The sequence below is a fragment of the Grampus griseus genome (assembly GCF_964374135.1).
Source record: "Grampus griseus genome assembly, chromosome: 14".
NCBI lineage: Eukaryota > Metazoa > Chordata > Mammalia > Artiodactyla > Delphinidae > Grampus > Grampus griseus.
The window spans coordinates 63,828,228-63,843,695 of NC_139008.1; the positions used below are offsets into that span (position 1 = coordinate 63,828,228).

General features: G+C 44.9%; 1 protein-coding gene across 1 annotated transcript in view; it reads left to right on the forward strand.

Annotated features, from left to right (window-relative positions):
• The first annotated feature begins 204 nt into the window (after positions 1 to 204).
• CHMP4B (charged multivesicular body protein 4B) overlaps positions 205 to 15,468 on the forward strand; it is a 47,859-nt gene continuing 32,595 nt past the window's right edge. Inside the window, exon 1 of the mRNA XM_082671568.1 lies at positions 205 to 565. Within this exon, the coding sequence (XP_082527694.1) occupies positions 376 to 565 (190 nt within the window). The 5' untranslated portion in view covers positions 205 to 375. The remainder of the gene's footprint in view (positions 566 to 15,468) is intronic.

Sequence of the window (15,468 nt, forward strand, 5' to 3'; positions counted from 1 at the left end):
TACAGAACTGGTTCCAAGGAGACTACATTTCCCAGCATGCGATCTCGCCCTTTGACCCTAGCTAGACCTAAAAGCGCGCGGCCGAGAGCTTTAAGCAGGAAGACTATAGCCTCCCGGCATGCAGCGCGCCACCCTCCGTTAGATTTGAGGGACGGCCGGCGCGTTGCCCACCGGGAGTTGTAGTCAGTGGCGTGTTTCCTTGACGCCGGCCGGGCCGGGCGTGGGGGCCTGTGGTAGGTGGCGCGACCGGGCCCAGCTGCTGGGCGGAGGTGGTGGAGAGGCCTGCGGCGGCAGGGAGCGGCGGAGCGGGGAGAGGGCGCCGAAGCCGAGCCGAGCCGGAGCGGGCGGCGCAGGCCGGCGCGACGAGCAGCAACCATGTCGGTGTTCGGGAAGCTGTTCGGGGCTGGAGGGGGTAAGGCCGGCAAGGGCGGCCCGACCCCCCAGGAGGCCATCCAGAGGCTTCGGGACACGGAGGAGATGCTAAGTAAGAAGCAGGAATTCCTGGAGAAGAAGATCGAGCAGGAGCTGACAGCCGCCAAGAAGCACGGCACCAAAAACAAGCGCGGTGAGTCGGCCCGGCCCCCTCAGACTCCTCTGACCCGGACTCCACCTTCGTGAGACTTGCCCCAGTGTTTCCTCAGATTCTGGAACTCTTATCCCGTCAGACTCCCTTCCTTGCCTTTCCCGGTCCGGGACCCCTCCCCGTCCGACTCCCTTCAGTGTCTCCTGGAGCCCTAGACTCCTCCATCGTCAGACTGCTATTCCAGCCGTCTCGTCTCAGGCTCTCCCCATTCGGCCAGGCCCTTTCGTCTCTAATTTCACAGCAGTTCTTCCTCCGCCCTCACTCTATTCGTTTCTCTTCCGCCTTTTCCTCCTTCCTCTGGCTTGCCCTCACCCACCTTCCCAGATACTGCCGCCGCCTCCTTGGCTCATTTCTACCCTCCATCCTAACACTTGTGTACTTCCTGGTCCCACCCCTACCCTCTCCCGACCCCTCTGTGGAGTCCATGAGCAGTCCTTGGTCTCTCCCCATCCCCCTGACTCAGAATTCTTCTTAAGAAGCCGCCTGGATGGAGAGGAAAGGGGACTGGGAGAGAGGAGACCCCCTGGTTCGGACTCTATTCACTTGCTGAGTGAACTTGAGCAAATTCCTTTTCTTCTTGAGCCTCATTTTCCCCATCCGTCAGCCGGACTTTGGCCTCCATGAGGCCTAAAGTGCCTTCCAGCCCTGTGATTCACTTCTTGTTGCCTTATCAGAGTTTCACGTAGCCAAACCTTCACCTGGTGACTCACAGCTTCCCAGTCTGTATGTACCAGAAATAAGGATTCCATTCCTCCTTTGGCCCCGACTCCTCCCCGAGTCCCCGCTGTGGTTCAGGGCAGGGATATTGAACTCTGAGGCACTTTACTTACTGTTGTATGGCTTTCTGGGCAAGTGCTTTGTATTCTTAAGTGAGGTGAATGTGAAAACACTTTAGTAACTGTAAAGCAGTTTAGGAATATTTGATTTTTCTCGTTGTTATGGCAATATGAGAGTGAGCCATAGCGTAACAACCCCCCCCCCCAACCCGAGAAGGAGGAAAGGTGAGAGGGGTTTAGGAGCTCTACAAACAAGTATTTAACTCAGAAGTCTGCAAGTCACTAGCTGTGTGACCTTGAGCTAGTGAATTTACCTCTGAAAGGAAGATAAGGATTTACAGTGCCCAGTATACAGTAGGGGTTAAATAGATGTTTTCTTCATTTTAACAGAAGAACAAAATAACCCATCCTGAGGATTCTCCTTTGCTGATAGTCAGTGGATACTCTGGACATTCTTTTTGGGGGCTTACTGCATGCACTGTATTCACAGGGTGAACAAAATACAGCTTCCACCCTAATGAGGGAGAAGACAAGGAAATAAATGAAAATTTTGTCTAATGTTGAAATGTCTAGACACTAAATGAAAATAGTGTCTAGTGTTGAAAAGTGCTAAAAAAATTGGATGGGGAGTGATGGGGTGGGAGGGGGTGTCACTTTAGATAGGGTGGTCTGGGAAGTCCTCTTTGAAAAGGTCAAGTTTGAAGTGAACCTTGAGAACTTACCAGCTCTGTAGAAATCTAGGGGAGAAGCCTTCCAGGCAAGCAGGCAGCATAGAAAAATGCCCGGAGGTTGGCCTCTTTTAAGAAACAGAAGACCTGTGTTTCTAGAATGTAGTGATTGAAGAGGAGAGTGGTATAAAATAAGTAGGTGTGGGGTGGAGTTTGAACTTCCTGGTAAAGAGTTTAGATTTTATTCCAAGTGGATGGAAAGCTCTTGGAGGGCGTGATGCGTGTCTTTATCATTCACGTAGTTTTAAAAAACACCATCTGGCCTCTCTTTGGAAAGTAGACCTGTGGGGGGTGAGAATGGGAGCTGGGAGACCAGTGAGGACAGAGGCAGCCGTGCATTTGTGGCCTGGAGTCCAGTTGTAGCTCTGGAGATGGAGAGCAGGGTTAGATTTTGCTGTCTCTGGCATTTTTCTTTGATGACTCTCCCTCAGTCAGGATCCTCTGTTGTTCACAGAGGTAATTTAGTCAGTGTTTTGACCAGGCTGCATTTGGGGAATGCTTTGCCCATTGCCGGGTGGAGGAGGGCATCAGTTTACATCATCTCCAAACTGAGAGAGCAGTTCTCCTGTGGTCTTTTGGTCTGGAGCAGTTTTGTTTCTACCGTTTTAGAGGTGGTTGAATTGGCTTTCAAGAGGCTTGGAGAGAGGCTGCCAGCAGACTGTGGAGGACCAATCTCAGCTAGTTGTAATAACTTTTTGGAAGGCAGTCTGTCTTCTTGAGTTTGCTTGAGAGGACAGGAGCTACTGCCCTTCTTTTTAGTGTCCTCTGGGGACACTTATTTGCTTGTAGGGATAGTGCTCAGAGGTGTTAACACCACAACATACCATTCATTTAGTTACTTACTGACTTGAACTGTGCTGGGACTTGGAGGATCAGAGATGAAAATACACTGTGTCTGCCCTCCAGGGACTCAGGATTGGAAGTGTGTGTATGGTGGGTTTTTATGTTTGTTTTGTTTTGTTTGTTTTTTTGAGTTTGTGTGAGAGAGAGAGGGAAGACGAGGAGGGGAAGGAGGAGGAGGGAGGAGGAAGAGAGGGAAGGAAACATCCCAGTCAGTGCTGAAACATGAGTGTGTACATGGGGCTCAGGCTGCAGAGCAGAATATTCTTGTCTGGAGGGGAAAGGGCAAAGGCGGCTTGGCTGAGGAGGAAGATGTGAAGTGGGTCAGCAAGGAGTTTGGGGAGCCCTGAATGAGAGCATCTCCTGGTGGGAGTTGGTGGGGCAGGACAGCAGATGGTTAACTCTGGGGAGTGACCTGTAGCCTTTAGACTTAGACCTGGAGATGGTGAGGAGCACTGCCTGTCTTAAAGCAGAAGAGACAGACCAGCTTGGATTTCTGAAAGAGCACTGCAGCAGTAGCAATAAAGGAAGGAGTGTCCACTGACCAAGAAGGGATGGAGGCAGGAATCCAGTAAGGGATATGGGTAGAATCTCATGGACAATGCACTTGAGCTGTAGCTTTGTCACTAGCTGTGTGTCTTGGGCAGGTTACTCTGTACCTCAGATTCCTCCTCTGTAAATAGGGGTACTAGTATCTACCTTATTAGATTAAATTATGTTATGCATGCAAAGCTCTTAGTAGAATGCCTGCCATATGGTAAGTGTTCAATAAATGGTTGCCATTATCATTATTACAAGGAGACTCTTCAGGTGGGAACAAAGGGCCTAGAGTAGAAGCATGGAAAACTAGATGAGAAGTAATACGTATCAGAGACTTTTCGGAAGGAGAATCAGAAGAAGGTTGGTGATTGGTCAGAACTGTGGGCAAGGTGAAGGAGAGAGAGGAGTGGAAGACAATTCCCAAGTTTACAGCTTGGACAATGGGTGGATGGTGATGCCATTAACCAATTCAGAAACACAGAGGAGGAGCAATTCTTCATAATTGTGAGTCCTTTGAAGTTTGTAAAACTCCTTTTTTCTTATGAGTCTCATGATATCCACCGAGACTTTGAGCTCCATGGGGCAGGATGTGATAGTCATGTTCATTGCTGTGTCCCCTTTACCTAGCACAGTACTGCCATGTAGCTAATGCTCAGTAACTATTTATTAAATGATTGCAGACAGTCTGGGGGGTATGTTCTGTTATTCACATTGTCCGGAGAGGAAAATGAGGCTGGAGAGAGGATGTAACTTGACTCAGAGACCAGTTCTTCTGGTGGCTGTGGGCATCTTGTGTTTTGTTTACTCCCATGATGGCTGAAGGCATCATCATGACCGTTGTCATCACTCAGATCATTAAACACCCACCTGTGCAAGGTGTGGTGCTGAGTCGGGGGGAAAAAGAAGTGAGACAGGACTAGGTCCTGCCCTGTGAAGTGTGTAGCCAAATGTGGATGCTATTTTTGTGACGTAGATGTTGGAAAGATGACAAATTGTCCTTTGAAACAAACCTCTGCTTCTCAAGTAGATTGTTTGCATCAGGCAGGTGTGTCCCAGGCAGTGGTTTCAGTTAGGGGCCTAGAGCAAAATTTGGATTGCATATTTTTCCCAAATTTCTTTTTGTTTCCTTTAGTGATGTATTCATTCTTAAGCATGTGGCAGGCTCTTAAACTGTGTCCTAGGTCCCATGCTCAGTGCCGGGAACTTACTGTTGGGAATATAGAGAAACCAGACACAGGCCCTGCCATCCAAGGCACTTAAATATTGTCATTTTTCCTTTACTATCAAGTGGAAATAATATTCATCTCACATGACTGTGGTGAGGATTAACTAAGATAATATTCAATATATGAAAGAGTGTGGCACATTGTGGATATTAAGTATACTTTTTTCCTTTTCTGATAAAGTTATTGTAGATCAAACCTCTTTGGTCAAGTGGAAAAGTTCTTTCACTGAGAACTAGATGGGAACCAGGATTGCAGTATAGGTGAACTGACGAAAATCTCCCCAGCTTAGGTCTTTTTTGGTACCTTTCCAAACAGTGCCCCGTTGGTGTTCTCCTTAAGATGATCATATATCAAAGATTATTTTCTTCTTAAGGCATTGTAACTAGTTATGAAATTTCTACCCTAGGTGGTTCAGATTTCCCTGTTTTCCCATTTTAATAAAGATGAAACCAGGTTGTAGAAAGGATCATATTTTAGTTTAACAAGAGAATTATGTGAGATTGGGAAATGGAGATTGGATATCTCACCCTACACTGGTATATTTCTGTTGGGTTTATGGATGCAAATCAGTTCATTTACAGGTTAATTTAGGTTCAGTTGAAAATGTCTGATGGATGCAGAGAGGCCAGACGCTGATGGGAAATATATCTTCATTAAGTCCTGCTTATTGCTGGAGCTGGGGTGGCTCTCTGATGTTTAATAAAGTTGCTCTAAAATGTTAACACATGGGAAGACATCTTAATAAGTTAAATTTATAGTGAATGTGGCTTTTTGGTTCTCTGCAATCAAGGTGTCAGGTTGCAAAGCACAGCATCTTAATGGTACATGTGCCAGCAGGATCTCCTATCCCAGAGGCCCAGGGATGGAAAACCCGAAACCCACCCAGGGAACTGAGCAATGAGGATTTCCCTTGGTGATGCTTAAGTTTCTTGTTTAAAGAGGTGGTTGGCCAGATTGGCTTTGATTTACTTCTGAAGACAGATGGAGTGTCAGAGAAGCCTATGCGTTGGCTGTCCAAACATGCTGGCGCCTCTGATTCAAATCACAAAATCTTTTTTTGCCCCATTTGGCAGAAAGATTAAATATTTTTAAGTGCCTGCCAGCAGGTTTCTAATGTGATTTGAAATTCAGGATAGATTTTGTTTGGAAGTTTAGCTAATTCTGAGGACCTTTGAGCTAGACTGTTTTGCTGAGGGAAGTTCTGAGTTGCCCTGAGTTGGGTTTGAGTGTGGAGAGCGAGGTTCTGGAGAAGAGCCTGTGAAGATGTGTGTGAGCCATATACCTCTGGGGCAGAAATCCAGGACCTGATTTGTTTACGGTGGTCCAGAGCCCTGAGATGGAGCTAGGGCCTACTGGGAGGAGGGGGTGGAGTTCTTGGGGCCTTGAGGGATTCCTTTGGGTAGGCAAGGTTTGTGAAAACTTGGTCCTCTTGCTCTGCCACTGTCTTTGAAAAAGTGAGAGAGAGGATATCCAAAAACAACAACTTTATATTGGTCACTTTGAGAATGGATGGTTATAATTAGAAGGAAAATTTGAGCATAGCAACAGAAAACAACAACAGACCTAGCTGGATATAGTACTGGCCTGTTTTTAAGGTGTTTGGCTTAAGTCAGCTAGACGTTTGTTTAGTTCCTTCTAGGAGGAAGGCAGCATGATGGTGTAAGCAGAAGATTCCCAGTTTGAGTGCCAGCTTCACCACTCACCAGCAATACCTTGGCAGTTATCCTCTGAGTCTGTTTCCCCATCTATAAAAAGGGAGTAATAACAATACTTCTTAGGGTTCTTGTGAGGATACGGAATAAGGTGATATGTACAGAATGCGTACCAGAGTGCCCGGCACAGAGAAGGCACGCAAATGTTTCCTTGGTTTCCCAGGTATAGTCTCAGGCACAATAAGGGATATAAAGATGGATAAGACACTACAAGGGTTTACAGTTCAGTGAAGATGACACACACGTGTACAAGTAACTGATGAAAGGCAAACTATGTACAAATGAAGGGTTAGAGGAAAATACAGCAGGAAGAGATTAATTCATCTCTGAGGGGTGGCAGGTTCATCTCACCCAGTCACCCATCCAGTGCCCAAAGTCCCTTTGCAGTATTCCTGCCAAGTTATTAACCTCTGATTGAACCTCTCTGCTGATAGGATTTGTATTAGGTGCTCTATCCTCCCACGCTACAGCATAGTCTGTCCTTGGACAGCTCTGACTTTGAAATCACCTTTCTTATTTGGAACTGAGATCTGTCTTCCTGTAGTGCCTACCTCTGGTACAGGTTGGGGTGGTACCTCTGTAGGGAAGCAGTTTGGGCTGGAGGAAAGAATGTGGGATCTGGAGTTAGAAGGTTTACGGGCAGATCCCAGCTCTGACACTAGACAGTGGTGAACTGTTTTCTTCACTGGGAAAACAGGTTGCTAATTCTGCCTCTTGGGGCCACAGAGAACAGGTCTAATCCCCCTTTGGGAAGACAGATCAAGGAAAATGGGGCTTACGTCTCAACAGGTCTTCTGTGTTCCATTGATGGTTCCTTGCCTGGTGTTTCTGTTCTTTCCTTGTTACCCTCCTCTGGGTGGCCTCCTGTTCATCAGTTTTGCTCTTAAGGTGTGGAGTGGGGCAAAGCTGACCGCTCTGAATATGCCGGCTGAGGTCTGAGCAGCACAGCCCAGCACACACAGGACTAGCCGTTTGTTAGGAATTAATTTGGTTCTGTGTGCTGTATGGCCCTGATAATTCCCGTATCACTGACACAGTTGTTTTTTTTTGTTTTTGTTTTTTTAAACAGTTACACTTCCCTGTGGCCTTTCATTAGTGAAGGAATGAGCATCTAGGAGTGCCTAAAGTTTCTTTGGTCCTTCTTAAGGAGTCTTAGCTGAAGGATTGAATGATTTAAGTTCTTAACAAGAACATCTGGCTGGCTTGATTCTCCCATAGCTTCTATTTCTAGTTTTCCCTCCTCCCTCTTCCTTACATGGCAAAGCTGGCGGGAGGGCTTATTTGAGGGATGCGGGAAAGCTACACATCTTCATGGTCCTGGATGTTTAGCTGAAAAGATTAGTGGAATGGTATGGTAGAAAAGTCTCTGGGTTTGGGATCAGAAGACCTGAGTTCACATTCTGCCTCTGCTTGCTAGTGGAAGTCTCCTCCTGTCTCTGAGCATCGGCTTCTTCAGCTGCAAAAACAGGATACACTATTTACTATACAACTTTGCTACTCATACAGAGAACAAACAGGTGGTTGCCAGAGGGCAGGGGTGTGGGAGGCATGAGTGAAATAGGTGAGGGAGATTAAGAGGTACAAACTTTTAGTTATAAAAATAAATGAGTCAGTGGAAATGTACCGCATGGGGAATATAGTCAGTAATATTGTAATAACTTTGTGTAGTGACAGATGATAACTAGGCTTATCATGGTGATCATTTTGTAACATATAGAAATATTGAATCACTGTATATGCACCTGGAGCTAATATAGTGTTGTAGGTCAATTATACTTCAATTAAAAGAACAAAAAGCAGCACAGCATTATAAATTAACTATACTTCAATTTTAAAAAGTTAAAACCAACAGCAATAACAACAAAACTTTGCTACTCAAAGTGTGGTCTGTGGGAACATTGTGAAACTGTTAGAAGTGCAGACTCTCAAGCCCCACCCAGACTTACTGAAGCAGAACCTGCATTTTTATGAGATCTCTAGGTGGTTTGTATGCACATTAAAGAGACACCTCTCTATAGTTATTGTAGGGGCTACATGAGAATGTTGGGCATTTTACATATGTCCATGCCAGTATTCTTTCTTTCCTGGACACTCAGGGATGCTGTCTGCCTGGCTAATTTGCTCACTCATTTTGCGGCTCAAAGATTGAACTCTTATCCAGCTCAGCCTATTCCCAAATACCTTCAGTAATCTGATGAGGCCACAGAATGGTTGGAGAATTCAGTGGAAGTCTGCCTTCCTTCCCTTGAAAAAGAACTTGAGGGACTTCCCTGGTGGTGCAGTGGTTAAGACTCCATGCTCCCAATGCAGGGGGCCCGGGTTCGATCCCTGGTCAGGGAACTAGATTCCACGTGCATGCTGCAACTAAGAGTGTGCATGCTGCAACTAAGAGTTCGCATGCCGCTACTAAGGAGCCCACATGCTGCAACTAAGGAGCCAGCGAGCCGCAACTAAGGAGTCCGCCTGCCACAACTAAGACCTGATGCAACCAAATAAATAAATAAATATTTAAAAAAAAGGAAAAGGAAAAGAACGTGAACACGTGTCCTGCTGATGGGGTAGCAGCCTTCTTCATGAAAGGAGCCAGCCATCTAGATAATTGACATGCATTCAGTAAAGCTGTCGGTCATAAGGACCCACTGGTTGTCAGGTACCAACAACTCTGGTGATAAGTTAGGGGTAGTTCCCATCCTCAGGGAGCACCACTGCCTGGTGGGGTGGTGAAGAAAGAATTTTCACCCAGTGAGCTTGTGTAGAGTGCCATAAGGACCCCAGGTGAAGAGATAACTCCACCTGGAGTGGGCTAGGAAGTGAATTTTTTAAAGTCATATCTTTTTCCACCAGAAATTATTTTTCAGTGAGTTCTGATTTCTTGGTTCAGTGGCTTTGTGACTGTTTCCTGTTCTGTTTATACGGCATTGATACTGTTCTGATCCACTAGTTTTCTGCATCAGGAGGAACAGATGTTCTCTGAGTGCCTGTTCTGTGTTAGGAGCCATCTGAGATGCCATGTGGATTTCCAGGCAGTGAAAAGGACACAGCCTGGCGCAATGGATCCTACTGTTGGACAGATCTGTGGCTCCCTCACAGAAAAAAGTTATCATGACTAAACAGCCCCTACATTTTCTGACTGGAGTCTTAGAACCATCCTGGGTAAAGTGTTTCTTTCAGGAGTGTTTCTTTATGGATAAAGTAAAGCTAGAAAATGCAAGGAGTTTCTCAGCTAGGGGAGAGGGAGTGAGGTGGGATGGTGAAACAGGAAATTTCATCATCAAACTTGCCGTATTTGATTCTGTAAAATGACATTTTTCTGGATTTTAAGGTGATGGTGAATTTTTGAGCAGGATTTCTAATTGGGTTAAAACCCAGCAAAGAGCTCTGTCGTCTCCTTTTCACCCTCAAAACCAGCCAAACAAATCAAAAAACAAAACAAAACAAAACACCCCAGCATCAAGCACCAGGTTGCTTAGGACGCTTGGCCTGCAGCTTGAGGCACAGCACAACCTGCTGAGGAAAGTTTTCTCCTGTTGAACAATCAGGGCAGTTGAGTTTGCTCAGAGCCATGAGGCTCTGTGAGTCCCAAAGCAGGAGTTCAGACATCCACCCAGTCAGGGTTTTCTGCTGAAGTGTGAGGCCCTGCCTTGTAGTCCTGCTTCCTGGAGGCCCAACTCCTGGTGGGGGGATAAACCTCGGACAGCAGTAATTAAAGTCCAAAATTGGCCATTAGTGCCAACCGCAAGAACACCCTAAATGTAGCTTGGTGGAGATTTGAGTTGGGGAGATTTGCCCCAGTTTAGGGACGGGGATGACAATGTGACCTTAAAGGGGTCAGCAGCGACAGGGTGGGGGGAGGTGGGGTTTGGGTGCGAGCACTTCATGTTTGGTACAGCCACCACCGCAGCTCTAGAGTTATAACTGGAAGTTGCAGAAGAACTTTTACTCTCTTCTAGCTGTGTTGAGTAAAGAGTAGAGTGTATTTGAGGGAAGGGGTTTTGAAACGAATTTGGATATTGTACACTGTTTCGGGACTCTGACATTGAGATCCCAATAGACATTTGCATTTCATTTTTCATTTCAGATGGTCCATTTTAAAAGAGGGTTGCTAGGAACTTCGACTTCCTTCATGCACCCATTTGATAAATATATATTAACTTGAGCTGTGTGCCAGATACTGTCCTAGTTTACTGGGGACATGCAGGTGGAGACAGGTCATTGCCTCTGAGGTGCTCATAATCTAGCTACAGTGACAGACAAGTAAACAGATACAATCAAGGTACAGTATGATTTGTTCTAGAAGCATATTCAGACTTCAGAGAATAGGATATGCAGTGGAGGGAGTCAAAACAGCTCTGTGTGTGTTACTTGAATCTGTGTTTTGTTAAATAGTTATTTTGGAGAGTAGTAGAGTGTTAAAGCAGTAGGGAACTCAAAATGTGTGAGTGCTTGAAACTTTGAATTAATAGGAGGAGTTTTGAGAAAGGAAAACCAGGAACATGGGGATATATGCAGTACTTTTAAAAAGTACTTTATTTGAATCAGAAGCCCCTTTGGTGGGCACATAAGAATGGATAAATGTTTAACTTAGTTTAGTCATAAAATAATTAGCTTTAGAATATTAAATTTAAAGTGCAGCTTATTCTGATTATTATTACAAATTTGCTTTACAGTTGTCCTACTTCCTACAAAAGGAAGTAGGAACTAATAAACCTGAGGAGTGGGTTCTTTACTGTCTGCTAAAGCAGGAACTGTAAGTTCTTTGTTTGTAATCTGTGTAAGACTTGTAATATGTATAAGACCTGATAGTTGTAAAAGCAAACACAAGACTTGTGCACATGTGTAGCCCAGTTGCTGTTCTCTGCAGAGGTTTGAAGAGGAGTTGCTACTCAGATGAGGGCACCTGAAAGGCTCCCCATTTGGGTGAGGAGTTTGATCAGCTCTGTGTCCCCAGAATTCATTAGACTAGTTTCTTAATTTTCCATCAGCTGGATCAGTTGCTTTCACCTCTCCAGAGCATTTTCTCCTTTTTAGAATCTTGCACAAGGGCAGTAAGTGGTTGCAGATTGCTTAGATTTGGGTGTTGAGTTGTAGTGGGTGCTGATAGCCCTCTGTGACCATAGCCAAGGAGGGAGCTGGTATCAGCCTGGCATTCAGCTTGTTGCTCTTAGGAGGCAGGACCGAAGGGCTGGCGACTGCTGACCACCCTTCTTTTTTTTTTTTCTGGACTCATCACGAGGCATTCGGGATCTTAGTTCCCAACCAGAGATCGAACACGTGCCCCTGCAGTGGAAGCGCGGAGTCCTAACCACTGGACCACCAGGAAAGCTCCTGACAACCCTTCTTATGCTTAGATTTTAGAGGTAATTTTGGAGGTGTAAAGGACAAATAGCATTGTAGAAAACACCTTTTCTTAAGTTATTTTCATCATTCTAAAAAAGTATTTTGAAGCAAAAAAATTTTTTTCAGGACAAAAATCTTCAGAAAATGAAAATATTCCACCTCATCTTTGGGAAATGCCATGCACTTTACAAACTTGATCACGTTTGATCTTTTCAACAACCTCATGTATTAAGTGGTGTTATTCCCCCCCATCCCCCATTTTAGAGATGAGAAAGCTGAGGTTCAGATTACTTGAGTCACTGGGCTGACCCAGGAACCTTGGGCAACCTGAGGTGGGCTGCATCATGGTGGGCTCTAGTGTCTTTGGTGTTCCATAGGGCCAGGACTCCATAACCTGGAATGCTTATAACTAACCAGTGGACAAAATCTTGTTATTGGAAATTAATTTCTACAATATTCCCTCCAGAGTATGAGCACCTGTTATTCTGCAGGAGAGTACTTCACATTTGTGCTGGGTTCTGTGGCTTCCAAAACACTTTCACATCCGTGATCTTATTTTGAAACTCAGAGAAGCTTTAAAAGGCAGATGGGGCAAAGTGATTTTAACCCACTTTGCCGAGGAGGAACCTAAGGCTCAAAGCAATTAAGTGGTTTCCCTAGGGCCTGAGCCAAGGCTAGCCTTCATTAGGCTCCAAGTCTAGTGCTTTCCTGCCACATCGTGCACCATTCTGGCTCCCTCTTATTTCTGCTCAATCTCAAAAGGCCGTGTGTCAGTAATGGCTATGGGTCAGTGGAGGAGGATAAGGTTTTAGGTTCTTAGAGTGACTGAATCATCTTATACACAGTGGGACTAGTGCCAGAGAGAAGATGGAGAGGAGACTGTTCATACGTGTCTGGAATGGTTTGAGAGCCCTTATTCACTGTATTCATTCATTCACAGTCTGCTACAACGTCGGCATTGTGCATTCCCCAGCCTTTCTTTTACAGCAGTAAGTTCCTTTTCTCAGTGGTCTCTAGAGCAGTGTTTCTCAACCTCGGTACTGTTGACATTTTGGGTTGGATAATTCTTTGTGGTGGGGAGCTGTCCTGTGCATTGCAGGATGGTTAGCAGCACCCTTGGCCTCTACTCGCTAGATGTCCATCGCACCCCCTGATCTCCCAGTTGTGATAACCAAAAATGTCTCCAAATACTGCTAAATGTCCCCTGGGGGCCAAAAGCTCCTAGGGTTGAGGACCACTATTCTAGGGTTGGTGAAGCCACACAGGTACAGCTGTAGAGCTTCAGAGGCTGGCCTAAGGGTAAGGGATCTTAAAGAGCAGAGCTGGGAGGACCTGTTAGAGTGCTTTTTTTATTTTTGTTTTTTAATTTATTTTATTGTAGTATAGTTGATTTACAATGTTGCGTTAATTTCTGCTGTACAGCAAAGTGACTCATATATATATATATATATATATATATACACATTCTTTTTCATATTCTTTTCCATTATGATTTATCACAGGATATTGACTGTAGTTCCCTGTGCTATACAGTAGGACCTTGTTGTTTTTCCATTCTCTGTATAATAGTTTGCATCTGCTAATCCCTGACCTGATAATCTCTCAGTCTATCCATGTTGCTGCAAATGGCATTATTTCATTCTTTTTTTATGGCTGAGTAGTAGTCCATTGTGTGTGTGTGTGTGTGTGTGTATGTGTGTGTGTGTGTGTGTGTGTGTATGTGTGTGTGTGTGTGTGTGTATCTCACATGTTCTTTATCCATTTATCTGTCAATGGACATTTAGGTTGTTTCCATGTCTTGCCTATTGTAAATAATGCCTCTGTGAACATAGGGGTGTGTGTGTCTCTTTTTTTTTTCTTAATTTTTATTGAAATATAGTTGATTTACAATGTTGTGTTAGTTTCAGGTCTATAGCAAAGTGAATCAGTTATACATATACATATATCCACTCTTTTATTTTTATTTTTTTATCCACTCTTTTTTAGATTCTTTTCCCATATAGGCCATTACAGAGTATTGAGTAGAGTTCCCTGTGCTATACAGTAGGTCCTTATTAGTTATCTATTTTATATATAGTAGTCTGTATATTGTATCTTTTTGAATTATAGTTTTAATATATGCCCAGGAGTGGGATTGCTGAATTATATGGTAACTCTATTTTTAGTTTTTTGAGGAGCCTCCATACTGTTCTCCATCGTGTATGCACTGATTTACATTCCCATCAACCGTGTTGGAGCGTTCCCTTTTCTCCACACCCTCTCCAGCATTTGTTATTTGTAGGTTTTTTTAATGATGGTCATTCTGAGGAGTGTGAGGTAGTGCCTCATTGTAGTTTCATTTGCATTTCCTGTTAGAGTGCTTTTAATCCTACCTTTTTGTTGTTCTGCTGAGGAAACCAAGGTCTAGAGATAGCTCAGGGCATCCTGGCTCTGCTTTCTGGGAGTGTAACTAGTAATAGTGTCCAGACCTGAATCCTTCCCACCCAAGACTTCTTTCATCATCCCAGAGGCCCTCAGTCTTCTCAGGTTGGAGGACCCTTATCTAGATCCAAAAAATATTTGGTACAGTCATGTGGTAATAGTTGCGCTTTTAATACCCGTTCATTGAGAGGTACATTATTCCGTTCAACCAGTATTTACTGAATACCCACTATTTCGTGTCTTCGTCCTAGGACCATGTCTGACATGAACAGTAGTACGTGGTCAAGTGGCAGTTGTTTTTGTTATTATGCAATATATTCATCATTTAGTGCAGGCGGTGCTGGGTTGGCATATTCACAGAGCAGTCGAGTGATAACTGTGAACCCCATGGACTCACAATCATAGACTGGGAACCAGTTGATGAATTATACCATGAGATTTGAGAGAACAACAGACCTAAAACTCCAGGCTTTTCTTGAAACCAATGAACTGTCGCCACACTTGAGATGGAAGTCTCCACACTCTGTGGCAATAAAAAGCCAACAGGCTACTCAGAGTCCTCGCTGTAGCTCTCTGAACAGCTGTACACTGGGGCATTTGTGATACAGGAAGAGGCATTTGGCTGGAAACAAGCTTTAAGTTCCTAGCATTAGTTGGTAAATGGTGCATGGGTCTAAGGGGAGTTTAAAATAATGGCCTTGAACCTGAGAATCTGTGTTTCCAAAGCCTCTCATCTCAAGGCACTCAGCTTCTCTTCTGACAAGAACTATTACTCTTATTTCAGAGATAAGAGGCAGAGAGGCCAGGCCACACAAATAGTCCCTGAAGGAGAGCCAGCTACTCTCAGGTTTAGGAGCTGGGACTCTAGTTGGCATCCCAGGATGGAGCTCTTTGTTTCTGTCCGATGGTGGTGGAAAAGGAAAAGGGTTGTTAGATTAAGTCCCACCCAGTGTAGCCAACATTTTGAGTGCCTGCTGTGAAAGACTCCATGTGAAGGGACTTTATAGGACACAGCTGAATGGGGCACAGATGAATGGGATTTGGGACAGAGGAGGGGGTCAAGGTCATTCCAGGCAGAGGCGATTGTGGGAGCCAAGGTACTGAGATTAGCATACACTGTGTATATATGGGAGGGGTGGGAGCATTATGGGATGTGGGAGCGGGGCAGTGGTGGCTCAGGCAGAGAAGAGTTGGAAAGGTAAGCTGTGGCCTCCCTGAGGAGGCATTGGATGCCAAGCTGAGGAATCTGTGTTAGGCTGAATTTAGTGAGGCACATACCAGATAGACACATTCTGTCTAGAGAGC